Here is a 23,370-nt window from a genome sequence, read left to right as displayed (position 1 = left end):
GATAGACCAGAAATCTAGACTCGTCACTGAAGATCATGCGATTCCAGTGTCCTGGCTGCCATTGACGGTGCTCTCTGGCCCACTGTAATCGGCGCTGGCAGTGTTGTCTGGTCAGGCGTGGCTTTCTCAGGGGATGCCTGGCACGATAGCCTGCTTGAACCAGTCGTTGGTTGACTAGCCTTCTGGATACAGGCGCATTTGTCAGTTGCTGCCACTCAGCCCTAAGCCGATTAGCTGACTTGGTACGGCCATTGCAGACTAACCGGTGCAGCTGGCGATCATCCCTCCTTGTGGTTCTGCGGGGACGTCCTGGCCTCGGTATTGGAGTAGGGACACCCCGCTGAGCATTTCGTTTCAGGATCTTTGACACCTGACCTTGAGTGATGCCATACTGCCGAGCAATAGCACGCTGTTTCATGCCGTAATTTCGTAAAGCCACCACTCCATGACAAACAGCATTGTCGAGTTGACGGACCATCTCCAGAGGAAGCGGCAATAACTTTTGGAGACGTGCAGCAGTTGTTTTCCACTAATACAGAACGCAACAACCCTTGTATACCCGACTGTGAAGCCAATCATCAAATGCACCTGTCCGTACATTTTGCCACGCCACCTGTGATATAATCCTGTTGTTGACTTCTTGCTGCGACAGACAATCAGTGACATGGTTCTTTTAACAAATAAATCACCAAAGTGTAAAAGAAACTCACTAGATTGATACACTGAGTTAAGAAAGTAAACCCAAGTCAAGAAAAAAAAAAAATTCCATATTAAATGCCAAGTCTGTACACACACACACACACACACACACACACACACACACACACACACACACACACACACACACACACACACACACACACACACACACACACACACACACACACACACACACACACACACACACACACACACACACACACACACACACACACACACACACACACACACACACACACACACATATATATACACACACATATATATAATACACAATATACATATATATATATAATATAAATATATATAATATACATATATATATATATATATATATATATATATATATATACATACATACATACATAGAGTTTATATCCTGATGAGCCCATAAGGGTGAAATCTATATCGCCATCTCTGCCTTTATTTGTGAACATAGAGCTTTAATCTCAGTCTTCAAAGGCTGGGGTACCATACCGATGCCTCCTAGTTTGGAGGTGATGTGTTAGTATAATTTATGCACATGGCATCAGCGTCATGTCATTGGGTCAAATTGCTTCTTTGGCTAAATTTAATATTCGTGACTGCAAACCTCCTGACTGGTGATCAGCAGGGCAGAGACAATGTGTTCGCGTGGCAGGTGACACCTGTTGCTAACAGGTCGTGCAGCAATGGATCCAGTTCTGGCCTATCAGTGGGGAAACAAAACGTAAGCGGTTCAGCCTGGTGGAGAAATGTGCTCTACCAAGTGCCATTCTGGTTTATTTTTGTTTTTCAATTTGTAGTAAAAAAGAAAGTGCATTAAAACAAGCAAAATAAAAAGTAATGCCAAGTTTTTTTTTGCATTTTGTTTCTATCATTATGAATGGTCTGCCTCTCTGTCTCTGCCTCTCTGCCTCTCTGCCAATTTGAACGGAACAAATATGGTCATGTTAACGGGCCAACTAAACAGTCACATGAGCCTTCGACACCAGAAAAGTAATGCACACTATATGTGAAGTATGTCATATTTTAGAAAACAAGAAAACCTTATTGTGGAGGATAAAGCAAATGAAAGGCAAATGCAACAGCATGGGATTGAAGTCTTGTTTTGCACGATACGTCCGACTTGGAACACAAACATACTCTGCAATTTACTATCACTGTTCGAAAACCTAGGCTGAGACACACATCTTACCTGTATGAGCAACTAGCTGAGGGAGGCACAATCGATTGGCCAGTGCGATGAGATCAACAACATTAACCTGCAGGCTGTTTGGTGTAGAGGAATTCCGATTGGTGTAGAGGAATTCCAGAACTATCTGCATGCAGGCCTGCGTGGTTCCGGGAAAAGAAACCTAGAAATGGAAGAGATAATCATTTAATTTTGTTCCCCACATATCGTGAGAAAAAAAAAACCAACCATGTCAGATTGCTTCTGAACAAAATAATTTAAATTGGAGAAATAGCACTTGCTTGTTACCTAAAAAATATACATATATACATGTATAGATTTATTTCAAAAAGACTCGCAGACATAGGCTGAATTAGTCAATGTACAAATACGGGTACACCCGTTTAATATGGGAGCGGCAGGGGAAATCATGTTATTAACCTTATTATTGCCAATTATTATTACTATTACTTATGTTAGATGAGGCCAATGCAAGGATGAGAACATCGCCTGGTGTTGGCTAAGCGGTTAGGGTGCTGGCTTGGGATCCTCGGATCCTGAGTTCGAATCCCGGTCGATTGTTGAATTAACACCAGGGGGTTGACTCAGCCTGTCATCTTTCCGAGGTCGACACAATTGAGTACCAGCTTTCTGGGATGAATGTGCCGGTGTATGTCCCGGTTTAGAATAGGTACACCGTATCCCTGCATGCCGTGAGAGGTGACTAAAAGGTTGGCGTCAGGAAGGGCATCCGGCCATAAAAACATTGCCTCAAAAAGTGAATGATAATGATCGTCATGGGGGCCGCAAGGAAAACCCCCGCTCTAGCAGTGAAAATTGTCTTAAAAAAGGGAATTTTTATTGAAAGGATGAGAACATGCATGATATTATAACATGGTAGATCAGGTCATTGAAAGGATCAGACCGTGCATATTATAACATGTTATATCAGGTCATTGAAAGGATCAGACCATGCATATTATAACATGTTAGATCATGTCATTAAAAGGATCACAATATACATATCATAACATGTCAGATCAGATCATTGAAAGGATCAGATCATACATGACATTATAACATGTTAGATCAGGTCATTAGACAACGGGTGCGTTCAGCGACGAGACAAGCATTGAGTGATGTGATTCCTCCAAATTTCTTTGTTTATTGTTATAAAAAGCATTAGCGACTGTTTAAAAAGCTAATCATACGTGCTTATGGTTTATAATATTTTTACTTCTGGTAGAGGCCATTGGGCTGTTGTTCCCACAAAAACACCATGATAACCTATTTATAAACGTTGACATGACATTTGTACAAGGAGGAAAAAACCCCATGTGGATGTGGGACATAATTATTATTAATATTGTTTTGTAATAACGTTAATATTATGCTATCATCTTTCGTTTTGTTATTAGAAGCAGCCTTGGAAAAACGCCACGATAAAGCTAACTTAACACGGATATACACCTCAACACGGAACACCAATAGCGGCAATGGCGGGGAAAACCTGCTCGGGGGAGAAAACCCCCTTGGGGAGACGGGCAAATGAATGCGCTACAACCTTCATTGTGTAACACTTAGTCATCCTGTCAAGTTTGGTTGAGATTAGATAAGTAACGACGGAATGTATCGCGGTCAAAAAAAATCATCAGACAGACGCCAAATTGCATATTTTAGTAAGATTACAAGAAAAAATAAAATAATACTAATAAAAAAAAATAGGGGCAATACCCCTGGTGCTCACCTGGTAGAAGAAACAGTATACTGCACTGACAAAAGGTATTTTAAACCTATTTCCATGGTTGCTAGAAGACAGGGCAGCATGTAGAATCATATTAACGTAATCATTAGACGAACACAAAAATACCTATTTTGGGGTGCAAGCTCCCCTCCCCCATAGACCGCCTAAGACCCCGATTTTTTTTAATGCCAGGAACAAACTTTGGTGCATCACGGGTGATTAAGGTTGTGGTCAAGTTTCATCAGAATTGCATATGTAGTTTCTGATAAGAAAGCAAATAACTATTTTGGGGGGCAAGCCCCCCTTAGACTCCCAAAGGGGCAGATTTTTTTAATGCCGTGAACAAACTTCGGTACACCATGGGTGATGAAGGTTGTGGTCACGTTTCATCTTAATAGTGTGTGTAGTTTCAGAGGAAAAAGCAAATTCATATTTTGGGGGATCCAATCTGGATCCACTTTGACCCTGGTAAACCCCCTTAAACCCCGATTTTCTTCGTGTCGTGAACAAACTTTAGTCACAACACAACAAATATAATTTGTGCCAAATATGGTCGCAATCCCATCAGCGGTTTCAGAGAAGAAGTTTCAAGTGTTTACGGACAGACGGACGGACAACGCGCCATCGCATAAGCTCCCCTTCCACTCCGTTCCAGGTGAGCTAAATATATAAAAACACCATAAACGTTAAATACAGAATAAATAGGATAAAATTGACGTAAAACCAAGAAAAAAAAAATCACATATCTAGCAAAACACAATAGATGCCAAACTCGTAATTAATACAAGGACCTCATCCAATTCTTGTTCAAAATGGAGGTCAAGAAGGGGATTGGACAGCACTTGTAGTGATTGGATCAACATCTAATAGTAAATAACATGTCAGAGTTCCTCAAGTTATTGTTCCTATTTAAGGGGAGCCAATCTCTGCATATTTTATTTTAAGAGTACATTGCCAAAATTGAGGGAGAGCTGTTTGAGCATCTCACAGAGAACAGGAATATCAAGTACCTGACAAATGTCTCCATACGGTTTGGTTCTACAATACCGTATTTTCTGGTGTATTATCCGCACCCGTTTTTCACCCTCAAAAAAAAATAATAATAATAAATAAATAAATATATACAGTCACGTGAAAAAGTAAGTACACCCCATGTAAAGTTTTGACTTTTTCAACATATTTCAACATACAGCTATTTGATCTTCATTTCAACAATATTGATAGATAAAGGTGATATAACTAACCACCGTTTAGAGGCCATTTTTCCCCGCAAAGCGGGGGTTGGCCTTTTTCTGGGACCGTGGTTGTTGTTGTTTTTTGGTCCCCTTTTTGAAGCAATGTTTTACGGCCGGATGCCCTTCCTGCCGCCAACCCTGTTTGTCGCCTTTTTACGACACAGGGAATTACCAGTGAACTGGTACTCAATTAGCCGACCTCGGAAGGATGACAGGCTGAGTCAACCCCCCTGGCGTTAATTCAGCGATCGACCGGGATTCAAACCCAGGATCCTAGGATCCTAAGCTGGCACCCTAGCCGCTAGCCCAACACCAGATAAAGGTGATATAATACAACAAATATCATGAAACATTTACATTTTGTAGTCAATTGTATAATTTAAATAAACATAAATGCAAATTTCGCATGTGGAAAAAGTATGTACACCCTTATAGGTGGTATTGCCCCCCTTGGCAGAAACAACCTCAAGTAGGCGTTTCTTATAACTGTCTACCAGTCTCTGGCATCGACTGGGAGAAAATTTTGCCCACTCCTCCATGCAGAATTCTTTCAGCTGTGCGATGTTTGAGGGGTTTCTTGCATGCACAGCTCATTTCAAATCCCCCCACAACATCTCGATGGGATTTAGATCCGGGCTTCGACTTGGCCATTCCAGAACCCTCCATTTCTTTCTTTTCAGCCATTCCTTGGTGGATTTACTGGTATGTTTAGGGTCATTGTCATGTTGCAAGGTCCACCTTCGGTTGAGCTTCAACTTTCCGACAGATGGCCTCACATTATCCTCAAGCACCCTCTGGTACAATGAAGAATTCATATTGGATTATATGATGGTGAGCTGCCCAGGCCCTGATGCAGCAAAGCTGCCCCAAACCATAATATTTCCACCACTATGCTTTACGTTTGGTATCAAGTTCTTCTGGTCAAATGCTGTCTTTGGTTTTCGCCAAGCATGTCTTCTGGTACTGTGGCCAAATAGCTCTACCTTTGACTCATCTGTCCAGAGCACATTGTTCCAGAAGTGCTGGTCTTTGCCTAGGTGTTCTTTGGCAAACTTTAGTCTTGCCTTGATGTTGTTTCTGGACAGCAAAGGTTTCCTCCTGGCACACCTCCCAGGTAGATCAAATTTGTGCAGCCCCTTTCTAATGGTAGACTTGTGCACTTTGACATCAACAGTGGCAAGAGCTACCTGTAGGTCCCGTGATGACATTCTGGGGTTCTTAGAGACTTCTTTCAGCATCTTGCGGTCTGCTCTCGGGCTGAACTTGCTGGGGCAGCCTGGCCTGAACAAGTTGGCAGTTGTTTGGAATCTTCTCCACTTGTAGATGATCTTCCGGACAGTCGAATGATTGATTTGAAATTGTTTGGAAATCTTTTTAAATCTCTTCCCAGACTCGTAGGCATCTATAACCTTCTTTCTGAAGGCCTCAGAGAGCTCTTTTGATCTAGGCATGGTGACGCCGCACACTTCAACAACAAAGAGCAAACCAAACTAAATGTCTGAGGTTTAAATAAGACAGGTTCCTCCAAGATCCTCTCTAACGATGTTCTAATCATTTGCACCTGAGCTGGTGCACCTGATTCTAATTTTAGGTATTTGAAGTAGTGAGAATTGTAGGGGTGTACTTACTTTTTCCACACGCGAAATTTGCATTTATGTTTGTTTAAATTATACAATGGACTACAAAATGTAAATGTTTCATGATATTTGTTATATTATATCACCTTTATCTATCAATATTTTTGAAATGAAGATCAAATAGCTGTATGTTGAAATATGTTGAAAAAGTCAAAACTTTACATGGGGTGTGTAGTGAAATTATACCAAGGTGAACCCAGGGTGTGCTCGCTACGGAAGGGGCGTCTATAAGACCCGGGATAACCGGGGCGCGCGGACACTCCTGCGGACACTCCAGCGGAACTCACTGTGACATAGTCCTGTAGTTTGAATGGTATGTACGCCCCTAAATGCTACGCTGACTGTCCTCTCTGTAGGACCATTGTTATATTGAATCAACCATTGCTGCTCATGAAATACTCTGATTTTAATGCCTGTTGCATGCATGTATTCTTACAGGATGTACTACAGATCTAAATGATATTAAACCTACCCAGAGGTCAAGTCGTGTCTGAGCTTGATTTTCACGACATTTAATATCATTTAGATCGCCGGAATGGCTGACCACAAGTCTACCGGGCCGGATGAACGCAGATCACAGACGAGCGTTCCCGACATTCTCCGCGCTCCTGCGAGGCCCACCTCGGAGAAGAATGACCGGCGGAGGACCCGTCGAGCTAGCTCCAGCTACGGTGCTCCGACTACACTCGCCGCCGGTCTGCCTCAAAAGGACCGGATGCGATGGGGACCTCGCAAGCCTTTTGCGGGACCGCGTCATCAAAACGCAAACTGCTCTCCTGAGGCCCGAACGCCAGAGCAGGCATGACGGACTCCGGCAAGGCGCCTGCTGAAGGAGGCCACTGGGAAATGTCCTGGGCCACAACCCCGTCGGAACGACGGACCCGCTTGGCGCTGAAGGTATGAGTCTAGCCTCGAATGCTCGAAACGCTAACGGCTCCGTCCGAGAGAATCATCCTAGATTTGCGTGCCTCGGCCCGAGATGAGATTCCCATGCGAGTGATCACGACTCCCATGTCGGCCATGCCTCCACACTCCGACCACTCGCTACTCGGTGGAATCGCCTCCTCCGCACGGGCCGGACACTCCGACCACTCGCTGCTCGGTGGAATCGCCTCCTCCGCGCGGGCCGGCACACTCCGACCACTCGCTGCTCGGTGGAATCGCCTCCTCCGCGCGGATCGCGCACTGCTCGTCGGGATCACGCCGTGCCTCACACGGCCGGCTCACCCTGACCACTCGCTTCTCGGTGGAACCACCTCCTCCGCGCGGATCGCGCACTGCTCCTCGGGATCACGCCGTGCCTCACACGGCCGGCTCACCCTGACCACTCGCTTCTCGGTGGAACCACCTCCTCCACGCGAATCGCGCACTGCTCGTCGGAATCACGCCGTGCCTCACACGGCCGGCTCACCCTGACCACTCGCTTCTCGGTGGAACCACCTCCTCCGCGCGAATCGCGCACTGCTCGTCGGAATCACGCCGTGCCTCACACGGCCGGCTCACCCTGACCACTCGCTTCTCGGTGGAACCACCTCCTCCGCGCGAATCGCGCACTGCTCGTCGGAATCACGCCGTGCCTCACACGGCCGGCTCACTCCGGCTGCTCGGGCACTGCGCCCTTCGCGGGCACCACTCTGCGAGGCCGGCGATTCTGATCGCGGCTCGTCGAAATCCCACCTACATGTGGCTACTCAACGAGGCCGGCGAACTCCGCTGCCCGGAATCGCCTCAATGGAGGCTCGCTTGGCACCATGCGAGGACTCGTCGCAGCACGGATGAGTTTCTAAGGACGTCGAGCGGGACCTTCATAGCCTTTCACGACACTCGGGCTTATGCTTATGATAGATGATCGTATACCATGTGTATTCTATATGACTATCAGCCTTTCACGACACTCGGGCTTATGCTTATGATAGATGATCGTATACCATGTGTATTCTATATGACTATCTATGTCTAAAACTCCGGACAAAACACGGCCCGAAAGCTAAACAAACGAGACGCTACTTCAGGGCGTGATATGTATTCGATCCTTTGACCCGAAAGCTAAACAAACGAGACGCTACTTCAGGGCGTGATATGTATTCGATCCTTTGACCCGACAGCTAAACAAACGAGACGCTACTTCAGGTCGTGCAGTCTATCGCTGCCAAGCATGCTCGCCCTCTCGACTCGGCGAAGCCGCACTGGTTCAACGGGCCGAGCTCAACTTTCGGTTTCCCTCGTACGCGGTGCCCTAGATAATACTTTTCGCTCGTCGGCCGGGTTCGTATTCCGTACACCGATCTCGAGCCCGCTCGAATGCTGCTGCCCAATGGACGCGAGACTTTAGATTTCGGAGTGCTTCTTTACTCCGTCTGGGGATACCGCTCAGCTGGAACTCGCCGTCAAACCCGCCCGCACGCGCCCGAACCAATTGATGACGTCATCGACTAAATCACGCGTTTGCTTTCCAGCACCATTTAACTGTTTCCCGCGCTTGCGTCATCAGAGTTCGTCTACCTGGGTACCTCTCTACAGATAGTAATCTGACCGCCCCTGCCCCAAAGTGCGTGTCATAACGTGGCGGCCTTCGAGGGCGACTAGCCAACATCGCGGACTTATGCCGTTAATCGATAAGGCACGAGGCATTTGGGGGTGCACGGTGACCCCATGACACGGTAACATTGAGCGTTGCGCCCGACTCCCTCGTCTCCTGAGCAAGCCACGTGGGCACCGGCCCGCCGGATCGCCCTTGACTCTGGGCTTGTTGCTTCTAGGACAGGTCTCCTGGCTCGCCTCCACACATTTCGAGACTGCGAGACGCCTCGCCCGGCCGTTGCCTGATTGCGTTCCCTCTGACCCAGACTGTGAAGGTCGCTCGCCTTCGGTGCGCGATGCGCGGCTGTTATCTCGCACTTCACGACGGGGGGGGGGGGGTGGATGGATGAGTGAGGGGGTGAGGTGACGATCTATCCATCCGGGGCCATCCTCTTGGATCCTTCCGGGCCATCCTCTTGGATGTCGATCTATCCATCCAAGGGCCATTCTCTTGGATGTCGATCTCTCCTTCCGGGCCATCCTCTTGGATGTCGATCTATCCATCCGGGGCCATCCTCTTGGATCCTTCCGGGCCATCCGCTTGGATGTCGATCCATCCGAGACGTTTTCCCTTTCTCGATCTCGACGTTTTCTCTCCGGGACACTCCCTCCGGGACGGTAGCCGGTATAGCCGATCTTCTTTCCGGTATAGCCGGTATAGCCGATCTTCTCCGATCCTCTGCGCGCTGTGCTGCAGGTCGGGCGATTCTAGGTCGCTAGACCGTGGGGTTCTGCGCGCTTCGCTGGGAAGGCGCATTTCGGTCGTTTTGTGCGTCGTCGTATCTGCCATGCCGGTCGTTCGGGCAGCCTACGGAGGGCACTCGTGGCAAACGAGTTTGCCGGAGCTTGTACTTCGTACTATTTGCCGGAGCTTGTACTTCGTACGAGCTGCCGTCAGAGAGCGCTCGAGTCTCGTGATTTCAAAACAGGGGGACTCCGGGGTATCGCGTAACTCTCGTTATGGCTCTCGTCGGTTCTCTCCCTCGGCAATTCCATGGCATGGATCTATTGTGGATCGACCATGTACCCTTGGGAGCCAAGGCAGGAACAGACTTACTGTAATTGACTTACACTGTCATGGCCTCCTGTCATGTAATCTTACTTACTGTTACAGCTTACTGTAAAGAGGCTTACTGATTTACACATCCTCCACATCGACACATCTTCCTGTAATGTGTTGCCTTGCGATGAATAGACATGGCCTACTGGTTTACACATCTTCCACATCGACACATCTGCCTGAAATGCGTTGCATTGCGACGAATGGACATTCGCTCTTCGACAAGGTACACCTTATGTAATGAGTTGCATATCGCAAAGGTACACCTTATCCAGCACATAGGCCCGTGAGACTAGACTATTGTGACCCACAGGCTCATCGTCTGCCAGTATCGGACATGTTTGCTAACCAGGCTATGAGTGCGCCTAGAGAACATCTGCCGTCCCTCCCTTCGCCTGATACACCCCTGCCTGAAGCGGTGAGGGCACTGAGGTGCCCCTCCGACACCTGCCTCCAGCGGCTACTCCGAAGCAGGGGACTCCGGATTTGGGGACGACGTACCCGGTAGTTTCCGAACCTGTGCTGGCAGGGTAATTCGCCACACTGACCTCTACGGATGGACCGACTGACCTGTACTACTGATAATGGATTTGTTTCGTATAGCGCTTTCCAGGAAGCCCTAAAGACGCTTTGACAGTGTGCGAAACATAACACAATGGCGCAAAGACAAGAATCAATAGGGATATTTCTTTGACACCCTAATAATGATATAATGACTTCCTCTACCTATTAATGCTGACGCGCGCTCGCTTCCTGCCTAGTGGCAGCATAGTTCTAACGGCGGGGAGAATGTAGTGAAATTATACCAAGGTGAACCCAGGGTGTGCTCGCTACGGAAGGGGCGTCTATAAGACCCGGGACAACCGGGGCGCGCGGACACTCCTGCAGACACTCCAGCGGAACTCACTGTGACATAGTCCTGTAGTTTGAATGGTATGTACGCCCCTAAATGCTGCGCTGACTGTCCTCTCTGTAGGACCATTGTTATATTGAATCAACCATTGCTGCTCATGAAATACTCTGATTTTAATGCCTGTTGCATGCATGTATTCTTACAGGATGTACTACAGATCTAAATGATATTAAACCTACCCAGAGGTCAAGTCGTGTCTGAGCTTGATTTTCACGACAGGGTGTACTTACTTTTTCACATGACTGTATATATATATACGTATATAAAAATCATTTTCTTTTCTGATGTAGATATAAATACGTTTGTACATTAACTTTGTACGGGACGAAGTGATGGCGGTATCGACATGCTTGCTCCCATGTCCGCTGCATTTTGTCTCAGTCTTATTCTCATTTTCAAGAAGTTGGAGCGGAGAGGATATCAATAAGTTATTTTTATTATTATAAAGAGGACTTTTTTGCGACTTGAGAAAGGAAAAAAAATGGATTTATACCAGTATCATCCATATTTCTTGTGGATCTGTGGGCGTGAAAAGGGCCGTTTGGGTTTGATGAGCCATGTCATCGGGTAAATGTTGGGAGATGTGTGTGCAGCGTCGAAACGCCAGATCATGGTGTGCCATCAACCTGAAGGCCCACGATGAGCTGGCTGTGAATTCCCCAATGTCATTCTCCTTAGCTAAGTTCCTCACCTTCAGCCTGAGAGCAAGGGTTGAGATGGTGTAACCCTCTGCTCTCTTCTCCCGGACCCAAGCGATGAGATGCTCCTCGAGCTTAGGCCACTTTGCCGACTTTTCCCTCAACGACTTCTTCCTTGGCATCTTCTCGATTGTTGCCTTGCTTGTTCTCTAGCGATGGATGATGGTTTCGTCTATGCTGAATCACCTCCTAACTTCCCGCTACCCAAACTATTCTGCAGACCGGCAGACGGAGAGTTTTGAACGCTGCGGTGTATGAACGCCTTGACATCTTGACAGGTAGAACGGATTATTCCTGAAGATCGGTGGACTTCTTCTTGCTTTGAACAGGTTAGAACGAACGATGATTACCGATCGTATTTATGATCAATACAGTGGGCTTAAATTGAGTGGCTTTTATACTCTTAACAGCAGGAAAAGCCGTTCTATTCAAAGCCAAGACAGGTCTGCATGATGTAATCTGGTATCGCAAGCCAAGGTTGAGCATGACGCCCTCTTGAAGCCATTCTTGCGGCCAAAAGTGCGGTTAATACACCGAAAAATATGGTAGTCACTAGTTAAGCCACAAAACCATGCAGATGAAGCATATTCCAAAGTGGATCTAAAATACTGTAAATAAACTGGTATTATATCAGAAACAGGGATATTACGTTTTACTTGCTGTAAAAAGTAGAATTTTCTGTTGAAGGTTTTGCACATGGCCTGAACTTGTGTTTCATTTCAAGTTTTCTTGCACATGGATGCCCAACAGTTTAACACACAATCTCTGATTAATAGCCGAGTTTCCGATATGAAAACCAGGCAGCTCTGCCGAGAGTCTTCAAAAACATGTAGCCATGACCTGGCATTTACTGGCACTGTGTTAAGATTCATATTATTTTTTAGATAACCATTCTTGGAGACAGTCACGTTGCTGCAGTATAAGACTAGTTTGTTCAGTGTCACTACAGGTTTGACAAAAGGTTATGTCATAAACATACTTGTCGTGCGAAACTTTAGGATAACCATAAACAGTCATTTATCATGGCTAAGAAAGCTATTGGACCAATTTTTGTGCATCGAGGGACCCCAGCATTGATTGTCCCTGTGGAAGTGTGAATTTATCTGTGAACCGAGTCATTTTTATGAGCCACAACCTGTCAAGATCGTGTGTTTAGAACCTACTCACCTCGTGTGCAAGTTTTTTATGACTTCCATCAATAAGTTAAAATTTGTCTCCAGAAGGTGAATTATCGCGGGCACCCTGACCAAATGTATTTGCTCTGGAAAGTATAACTCTTAACAGAGGCAACGTTAGACCACCTCTTGTCATAGTTTTGTAGAAAAACACAGAATGGTAAATCATTTTTTGTATAGTTTTAATTATTTCTTTATGACTAAGCATGATATATGGTGCTCTGAAATATAGTATTAATATTAGATTGGATCTTCCCAAATGATAAATAATTTTGTACAATATCGAATAACGATTCAGAAAATCTCGTTGCGTTGTTTTTAATACACTCAAATATAGATATAAAATGTTTTTTTTACTGAGTTCTATAAGCAAGTTGTAGAAAGATGGTTTTCTCGGTAAATAAATATGGCTGACAGCTGGCGCCACGATGTCTGACCCGAGAGAGGAGTAAATCAGTATTCAAAGAAACTTGTTTACCATTTCCATTGTGTTTGGTAAAAACTAATTTCCATCGAGACAACGTTCTTCATTTGCATTGATTGTTTGCCTTTTGGCTAAATAAATTTGGTGAAATCTTCGCTGTTCTCTAGGTCAAATTAACTCAATATAGAGTATGTAACGAACATTGTTTGATAAGTGAGATGCAAAATACTTCTAAATTATTTTGCAGGTTGGAGGGGTGTATTCCCTCCCACTTGCATACATGAAAGTAAATTGTTTTGCCGACGTGACCTCTGGGGGATGGCGATTCACATGTACCTTTCTTTCTTCCCACTTCACATTCAAGTTGGTCTTATGACTGTTTTTTAAAGTGTTAAAATTGTATATGGAATTGTCAATGCAGTCTTGTTTAAAAAAAAACAAACCATATAGGCAACAATTCGGAACTAAATACCTATAATTGATGCAGTTGCATACAATTTTGCTTCAGCAGGGGAGCTATCTCTGGCCTTTCGACTTTAAAAAAACTGTCAGGAGTTCCCAGTAAATCTTTTTCAAAAGCAATATTTAAAATTATAAACATCTACTGAATTATCAGGACAGTTATGCTAAAATCCTGTGAAACAATAATGTTAAAGATGAATGAATTACGGATAACATGCAGGTTTGGAATTTGATGTGCTTGCAAAACTCAGGTATTTCTAAGATTATCTATCTATAATTCCAGTAATCTCTGTGTGTCTGTGACCGCTGTTTCTCGACAACCACGGGTCCGATCTAATTGAAACTTGCCAGATATATTGCTGGGGACCTGAGGATGTGCCTTTTCAAGGTTTCATATTAATCGGAGAAGTAGTTACCGAGCTATGTCCAAAAAACGATTCAACCAATCAGAGAGCAGCGAGCTATCACGTGTGCCGAACGTGGCGAACAGACTCTGCCTCGGACGGCACATTTGAGAGCGTATTCATTTATTTCACGTTGGCAAACTATGTTGGCGTTAAACTATGTTTTAAAACTAATTAAAACTAATTTGCGATTCATCGTAACTGCGATATGCGACCTTCCGGACAGTCAAATGAGGACGTCACTTCCGGACTTACGGACTCGCAAGCCGTTCGCTTTCCGTTCACGCAAGCCGTTCGCTGGACCAAACCATTTCATGTAAATAGAGGGGGGGGATATAATTTTAGATATATATATAGTACGGGCATGCCCTAGTATTTAAAAGTTTAACAAGTAAAATATATAAAGTTTTTTTGTAGTTTACATTTACATAGTATAAAGTAAGTAACCTTTCAGATGTCCTTGCAGTGTTGAAGACGAGTAAAAGATATATCTACTTATTTCTTACAAATGCTTCACTGATAGTCAATGAATGATCTTCAAATGTCCTCAAAGTCTTCAAGGATAATTAAAAGAATGATGGCTCCGCAAGGTCGGACAAAAGACAATGGGAAACAGATGTGCCTCATTAAGAATATTTGATATGCAGACCTAATCTCTAACTCACTCGGCAGGAAGTCTGCCCATCCCAACATTTCACTCGACCTATCAGATTGCATTTCTTTATCCCTCCCACATGCCATTCGACCAATCCCCACTGTTCTCATCCCTCCCACCCATACCTTGCTCAACCAATCCGACTACTCTCCTCCCCTTTTCTTCATGCGACCAATCCCATCTTCGCTCCTCCTTTCACTTGCTCCTCCCAATTTATTTCTTTGTTTCCAGCCGGTATAAAAGACATGCTGACAAATTCAGCTGCAAGGATTTCACTTGGTTTGTAAATCTACATAAATAAAACACAGTTTGTGTGTGTGTATGTGTATGTGTGTATGTGTGTATGTGTGTATGTGTGTATGTGTGTATGTGTATGTGTGTGTGTGTGTGTTAACTATAGACTCCTAAACGGAGAGGCTCACGTACTTGATATTTGGCATAGACATGGCCATTGGGCCTGGGAAGGACATGGCCTACCTAAAAATGACCTCCGATGATGAGATCCATTTTTAAAATTCATATTTAACTTAGCGCATTTCAGCGAGGAACATTCATACACTAAATCTCAGCCTGTGCCAGAGCAGCTCGCTGATTCGGTCAGAGCGATCACGTGATGTTCCATCCTCGCCGTCAGACCGCCCTCCTTCCCCCCATCCCCTCCCCCCTCCCCCTTCCTTCCCCCTCCCCCTCCCCTTCCTTTCCCCCTCCCCCTCGCCCTCCCCTTCCCCCTCGCCCTCCCCTTCCTTTCCCCTCCCCCTCCTTTCCCCCTCCCCCTCCCCTCTTGTCCCCTTCCCCTCCTCCCCCCCATTCCCCCACCCCTCCCTTCCCCTCCTCCCCCCCCATTCCCCCCGCCCCTCCCTTCCCCTCCTCCCCCACCCCTTGCCCTCCCCCTCCCTCCCCTCCCCTCCTCCCCTCCCATCCCTTCCTCCCCCTCCCATCCCTTCCTCCCCCTCCCCTCCCACCCCTTCCTCCCCCTCCCCTCCCATCCCTTCCACCCCTCCCCTCCCATCCCTTCCTCCCCCTCCTCTCCCTCATCCGCCCCTTCCTTCCCACCTCCGCCCCCTTCCACTACTCCCCCCATTCCCCATGCCCCCTCCCCTTCCTTCCCACCTCTGCCCCCCATTCCCCCTGCCCCTCCACCTGCCCCCTTCCCCTCCTCCTCCCCCTCCCCTTCCACCCTTCTTCCCCCCTCCCCCTCCTTCCCCCCTCCTCTCCTCCCCCTTCCCCTCTGCCCCCTCGCCTTCCCCCCCTCCCCTTCCCCCCCTCCCACTCCTCCTCCACCCCTCTCCTCCTCCTCCCTCCCCCCTCCCCTCCCATCCCCTTCCCCCCTCCACTCCCCCTTCACCCCTCCGCCCCCTTCCCCTCCTCCTCCCCATTCCTCCCCACCCCCTCCCTTCCCCTCCTCTTCCCCCCTTCCCCTCCTACCTCCGCCCCCCATTCCCCTGCCCCCTCCACCTGCCTCCCCTCTTCCCCCCTCCTCCTCCCCTTCCACCCTTCTTCCCCCCTCCCCCTCCCCCCTCCTCTCGTCTCCCTTCCCCTCTGCCCTTCCCCCCTCCCCCTCCTCCTCCACCCCTCCCATCCCCACCTTCCCTTCCCCAAACATCCCCTTCCCCCCATCCCCTCTCCTCCCCCTTCCCCCCTTCACCTCCCCCTCCTCCCCCTCCTCCTCCCCACTCCCCCTCCTCCTCCATCCCTCCCCCTCCCATTCCCTTCTCCTGCTCCCCTTCCTTCCCACCTCCGCCCCCTTCCCCTGCCCCTGCCCCCTCCCTTCCCCTCCTCTTCCCCACTCCCCCTCCTCTTCCATCCCTCCCCTCCCTCCCCCTCCCATCCACTTCCTTCCCACCTCCGCCCCCTTCCCCTCCTCCCCCCATTCCCCCTGCCCTCCTCCCCTTCCCGTCCTCTTCCCCCTCCACTCCTTTCCTCCCCTCCCCCACCCTCGCCCCCTCCTTCCCCCTCACACTCCCCTGCCCCCTCCCCTCCTCCCCCCGCCCCCTTCCTTCCCCTCCTCTTCCCCCCTCCCCCTCCTGCCCTTCTCCCCTCCCTCCCATCCCATCCCCTTCCCCCCCTCCCCTCCCCACCCCTTCCACCCCTCCGCTCCCCCTCCCCCACCCGGCAACGCCGGGTACTTCTGCTAGTATTGTATGTTGATATTGTACTTAGGATTTCACTTGGTTTGTAACTATTGTATGTTGATAGTGTACTTAGGATTTCACTTGGGTTGTAAATACTGTATGTTGATATTGTATACTGTGCATGCTGGTGTTTTTGGTGTGTTTTTATGACATTTTCTTTGTACATCTCTACTGTACTAGAATTTTTCACTTAGGACCTTGATTTAGGATTTTGTTGTGTATCTGGCAGTGTGCTCTTCCTGATTTGCAGTGTTTTCCTCTTGGTTTGATAAAGGTTTATTGTTTCTTGCTGTGTATCTTCTTGTAAACGAAAGTGATATCCTCCTTGGGAATTAAAATTTGTCAATCCTTCTTCTGTCAAAAGGTTTGGACATTGAATTCTTGATTCATCAATTACATACTGTCCAAATTCCACAACAGTCCCCCACGTAGAAACCACCCTGTTGTACACCTGAGAGCCTGACTTATATTGGATAATTTTTTTTTTTTTTAAACACATCCTTGGGATATTAGATAATTTAAAGAAGTAGCTACCAAAACTGAAGAATGTTGAAGTTTATCAGTTCACTTAACAATTATCATCCAGTATTTTAACTAAATAATGAGTGGTAGACAAACCCTGATTAGAACGAAACTGTGGAATGTCAACAGAATTCCTAATGTCCTTACATATCCAATTTACAAACAAATGTTCAAAAACTTTGGAAAATAAGCACATGAGTGAAATTGGACGCAGATGGTGGTTGAGACTTCGGAACGGATATAACATAAGCTGAGTAGCAAATATCAGGTAATACACCTTCAGATGGAGCAGTTGAATATTGCAGTAAGAGGGAAACACAATTCGTATTCAAATTATTTGATAATAGAAGGTGGAATATAGTCCGGCCCACCACTCTTATTAATATTAAATTTCTTGAGTTTCTTAAAAACATCCTGCAGAGACACTGAAGGTGGTGGAGCAGCAGAAGGTAGGTAGACAACTGGCTAAAATCGAGTTGTGGAATGTCCTGAGCCATGGAGATGGAAACGTTAGTTCGTTTCATTGGCAGCATCCTTTGATGACATCACCGCCAAGGTAAAACGTGTTTTGTCGTTACGTCCAGTAAGTTGTTTTTTTTTATTTGACGATAACACCGACGAGGGTTAAGCTTTTCAATTTGCCAACACTGGAGTCATAGAAAAGTCGCTTAGCACACTTTACTAATCTATTTTATTGTGTAGCATTCACCATAAAAATTATTTACCACTGGAAAAGGCTTTATGTCTTTTCAAGATGAGCGATTTCATGAGTGGATGGATGTGACTTTAGTTGGGAAAATTATTTTATATCAATGGCCTTGTGCAATTCCAAGTAAAATACGGAAGTTTTTTCTTGCACAGTTTTAGCAACTTCAACCTCGCTCCATTTGTGGTTAGTTATCCACTAACCAAAGGCCCGTTGGTCTGAGTGTTAGGACGGACATTACGTGTATGGCGAACGTTACGCTTCTTGTCAAGTTGCAAAGGTCGCCACAGAACTGCGTTATGGTCCCCCAGACCAATAGGTGCCGATATCTTGGGCTCCTGGTATTGGTGTTTTAAATTCGTCAAAATCTTATCCAAGATAGCCTGACCTCTGGTAGGGGTTTTAACAACTTGGACTGAACCAATTAATTGACAAATTAATTCAGTGTCACCTTATTGAAATCACCAAGAATCACAAATCATGCACTGGGGTACTTAGTCTGCAACGTATCTAATGTGGATGATATATGTTCAATGAGCAGAGCATCTGCGACATAAGGGTGAAAGGTGCAAGGAGAGCTAGGCGGGTGAAGTACCAACCGAGAATGAAGGTGTGGAGGTTGAAAGAGGTGACAGTAAGGGAGGCATTAAAAGAGAGGCTGAGTAGGGTAGAGGATGATGTGGTTGAGCTTGAACGTGGTTGGATGTCAATGAAAGATAGTCTGTTGGGAGCCGTTGGTGAGGTATGTGGATGGACAAAAGGACCACCGAGGCACTTGGAAACATGGTGGTGGGATGAGGAAGTTGGAAAGAGGATTGACGAGGAGAGGAAGAAGTTCAAGGAGTGGCAGAAGGCGAAGGGTACGGGAGCAGAAAAAGCAGAGCATGAAAGTTATAAGGCAGCCAAGAAGGCTGCAAAGAAAGAGGCAGCAAAGGCGCAGGAGGCATGTAGGAAAATGTTCGGAGAAAGCTTGGATTCGGAAGAGGGTCAGAGAGCAGTATTCAGGATTGCAAAGCAGATAGCGAAAGAGAGGTGTGATGTGATGGGGGTGAGTTGCTTGAAGGATGAAGTGGGACAAATCGTTGTGGACCCAGATGGAATTAAAGGAAGATGGAAAAGATATATGGAAATGCTGTTGAATACAGAGAATGAATGGGATGGCAACATAGAGAGTAACCCAGTTTTAGGACCGGCAGAGAAGATAACTGAGAAGGAAGTTGAGGAAGCGATAAAAGCAATGAAGAGTAGAAAAGCGGGAGGGCCGACGGGAGTTGTGGGAGATATGTTGAAGGCAGCAGGAAGTTGGGGTGTGAAGAGAATGACAGAGATCTGTAATCTGCTGGTGAAAGAAGGCCGCATTCCAGTGGATTGGGAACCGAGTACCCTCGTCCCTCTATACAAGAGGAAAGGTGACCCTCTAGAGTGTGGCTCGTACCGAGCGATAAAGTTATTGGAGCATGGAATGAAGGTATTGGAAAGGGTGTTGGAGAGGAGGATAAGGAAGAAGGTGAAGATCGACGAAATGCAGTTTGGATTTATGCCAGGAAGAGGAACGACAGACGCGCTCTTTATTGTGAGGCAGTTGCAGGAGAAGTACATGGAGAAGAGGAAGTAGTTGTTTCTTGGGTTTGTTGATCTGGAGAAAGCATTCGATAGGGTTCACGCGAAGTATTGACATGGGCATTGAGGAAGTTAGGAGTGGAGGAATGGTTGATCAGAGTAGTGATGGCAATGTACAAAAGAGCGTGCACAGCTGTAAGGACGAAGGACGGGAACAGTGGTGAGTTTGAGGTGAAGGTGGGAGTGCATCAGGGGTCGGGACTAAGTCCACTACTATTCGTAGCTGTGATGGAGGTGCTGGCTCAGAACGTTAAGGAGGGATTACCATGGGAGTTGTTGTATGCAGATGATCTGGTGTTGATTGCGGAAAGTATGGATGGACTGAAGGAAAAGATGAACAAGTGGAAGGAATGTATGGAGACAAAAGGTCTGGAGGTGAAAATAGGAAAGACGAACGTGATGGCAAGTGGTAATGCATGTGGTGAGGTGGAAAGAACTGGGAAGTGGCCATGTGCTGTGTGCAGGAAGGGTGTCGAAATGAACTCCATTCAATGTACAATGCGCGCTGAGTGGGTTCATCAAAAATGTAGTGGTCTGAGAGGGTCAATAACTAGTGTGGCAGCTACATTGAAATGTAAGGTGTGCACAGAGGGAGCTGCAGATGGAGGAAATGTTGAGTTGGATCTTGTAGACGGCGTGAAGCTGGAAGGTGTGAAAACATTTTGCTACCTCGGAGACATGCTGAATGGAGAAGGTGGATCAGACTCGGCAACGGTTGCTAGAGTGAGATGTGCATGGAAGAAGTTTCGAGAACTGAGTGGCGTGCTGATGAGGAGGGGTGTGTCGTTGAAGCTGAAGGGAAAGGTATATGCTGCATGTGTGAGAAGTGTTATGATTTATGGGAGCGAGACATGGGTCATGAATGTAGAGCAGCAACGAAGGCTGGAAAGGGTGGGATGTCAATGGTTCGGTGGATGTTGGGAGTATCATTGAGAGAGAGGAAGACAAATGATGAATTGCGAAAGATGATGGGAATAGAGCCTGTGATTGATGCTGTGAAGAGGAACAGGTTGAGATGGTTTGGTCATGTGTTGAGGAAGGATGAAAGTGACTGGTTGAGAAGAGTGATGGAAATGAATGTAGGAAGTAGAGGACGGGGAAGACCGAGAAAGACTTGGCTAAAGATGGTGGAAGAAGAAATGCGGGCAAGGGGGTTAACAAGGAGAGATGCAGAAAATAGGGCAAAATGGAGAAGATTGTCATCGGGACCGCAAGGCTAACCCCCGCTCTAGCAGGGAAAATGGCCTTAAAATGCATGTTGCTGTTTGTTGTTTGAGCAGAGCATCGTGTGATGAAGCAGGCGGATGATAGACAGCACATGCAATCAAACCACTAAATGTCTGGGGTAAAAATGCAGAGATTAAATGAAACTGCCTCGGCACTAAAATAATGGAGGATAGAATCTGACCTCTCGGCTGTAGCTTTCCACAAAAGAGCCACCGAACAATGCTGCCATCCAATCACAGCTGGCAATGAGGAGTGGACGATGTGCAGACACGACACCATCATCCAATCGAAATATCACATCTGGAAAGTTCAAAAAAACAAAAAAACAAGCTTTAACTGCACAATCCTTGGTACACGGGTCACGAGACCAGCAGTAAAGCAGGCACATGCAGGACAAATTGCATCAGAATTGTTAAATGGATAAACCAATGTATAATCTAACTGACAAATGTCACAATTAAAGGGTTGTATGTATACTCATTTCACACGTTACGACCCTGGGTCCGTCCCAATGCAATGCACACGAATGACAACAACACGTGAATCGCAAGTCGAATACCTCCTTGATTGCGCTTACCCTTATCATTCTTTACTTCCTGAAAATCGCAAGCACTTCATTTTCATTCCTTGCTGTCCATCAAAATGGGAAAGGGGGAATCGTTTAAGTTCCTCAACCCCATGAATGACCCAGAATGCATTTTAAAGACTAGCGACCTCTGTTTTTTTGGGGGGTTTTTTCTCTATTCGACTTCTTTTGAAAAGGTTTTATTTTCCTCATTATTTACAGCCTATTTCCACCCATCCCCCAAATTGATTTCATTTCAAGCGTTTTCTCCGATAAAATAAAATGTTTAAGATTTCAGGCAACATCAGGACTTCTTGCTCCCGAGAACTCCCACCTCTTCCTCACCCATCCAAATAATAATAATAAAGGAGTCTTATATAGCCCCATCAAGCAGAGTTAACGACCCTCATGGCGCTTTACATTATCATGCGAACGCACACACACCGCACACACTACACACACACAGACACACCTTCACTCTTGCCCTATTCCTCTCCCTCCCCATTCAAAACCCACAGATGTTGTACTCCCCCTCCTCCTCCCCTCCCTCCCCCGCACATGTACACAGACATACTCTCGATCTCTGTCCCACCTCAAACCAAAGGGAAAACAGGACTTAGACTTTGAAAGACTTGTGAAACAGATAGGTTTTGAGGGAGGTTTTAAAGGCAGGAGAGAGTCAACATGTCGAACAGAGGAAGGCAAGTCATTCCAGAGCAGAGGTGCAGCAAAGGAAAAGGAGTATGGAAATCTGAAGTATCGGAAAAGTAGTATAGAAATACATCTGAAGTATGGAAAAATAGTGGAAAATAGACTGAATTGAACTGAACATCAAGAACAGTGTGAACAAACCAGGGTGTTGAGCAAGTTGTGAGCTCGGGTCGGAGGGTCATGCAGTATAACAGAGCACATAGTTTGCCAAGTTTTAATTTCATAATCATTTTATTTCGTCACCTCAGAGTTAAATCCAGACTTTCAAATGTTGAATGGGATTGGAAAGGGGGTATGGGGTGGGAGAGAGGGATGAAATTGGTTCCAAAATATTGATACCTTCCACTCCTCCCAACTCCCCCATGACAAAAGAAAACTAGAACGGCCACTCAGTAGGGAGCATACCTGCGCCTGGTTGGCCATGGTGAAGAATTACTTTAAAAATTCTACTAGCTGGATCTGGATTCGGATCTTCGCCAAAATTGAATCGATTCTTCCTTGTCCCACCCACAACCTTAAAGTTTCGCCTTTCGTCCAATCCATCCACAACTTTTTGAGATATCCCGCAATGTATCGTTTTGGCCCTATCTCCCATGGTGAAGAATCACTTAAAAAATGAAATAATTCTCATATCTGAATCCATACTCAGAACTTCACCAAAATCGAATCGAATCGTCCTTGTCAGACACCCAACCGGTCCACCACGCTTCGTCCAAATCCGTCCACAATTTTGAGATATCCTGCTATGTATTGTTTTTGGCCCTATCTCCCAATGGTGAAGAATCACTTTAAAAATTATAGTATAGCCGGATCCAAATCCGGATCTTCAAGAAATCTAATGATTTCGTCCGAGTCACATACGCTACATCACTGCCAAATTTCGTCCGTATCCGTCCACAAATTTTAAAGATATTTTGTTCACAAACGGACAGACAGAGGTGAAAACATAACCTCCATCCACCTTTGGTGACGGAGGTAATAAATAAGTAAATAAGTGAAAAATAACAGCTTTAACACTTTTTCAGAG

The 23,370-nt window shown here is 46.3% G+C and overlaps 1 protein-coding gene across 1 annotated transcript in view; it reads right to left on the bottom strand.

The window, feature by feature from the left end:
• The window catches only part of LOC137420693 (rho-related BTB domain-containing protein 2-like), a 149,300-nt gene that overhangs the window by 56,681 nt on the left and 69,249 nt on the right, over nt 1-23,370 (bottom strand). Inside the window, 2 exon segments of the mRNA XM_068105972.2 lie at nt 1,898-2,057; nt 21,249-21,367. Coding sequence (XP_067962073.2) covers nt 1,898-2,057; nt 21,249-21,367 — 279 coding nt within the window.

This window comes from Myxine glutinosa, chromosome 2, assembly GCF_964187855.1.
Source record: "Myxine glutinosa chromosome 2, kmMyxGlut1.1, whole genome shotgun sequence".
In the NCBI taxonomy this organism is placed as follows: Eukaryota; Metazoa; Chordata; class Myxini; order Myxiniformes; family Myxinidae; genus Myxine; species Myxine glutinosa.
Note: the sequence above shows the minus strand (reverse complement) of the source record. Positions and strands in the feature narration are given on the sequence as shown.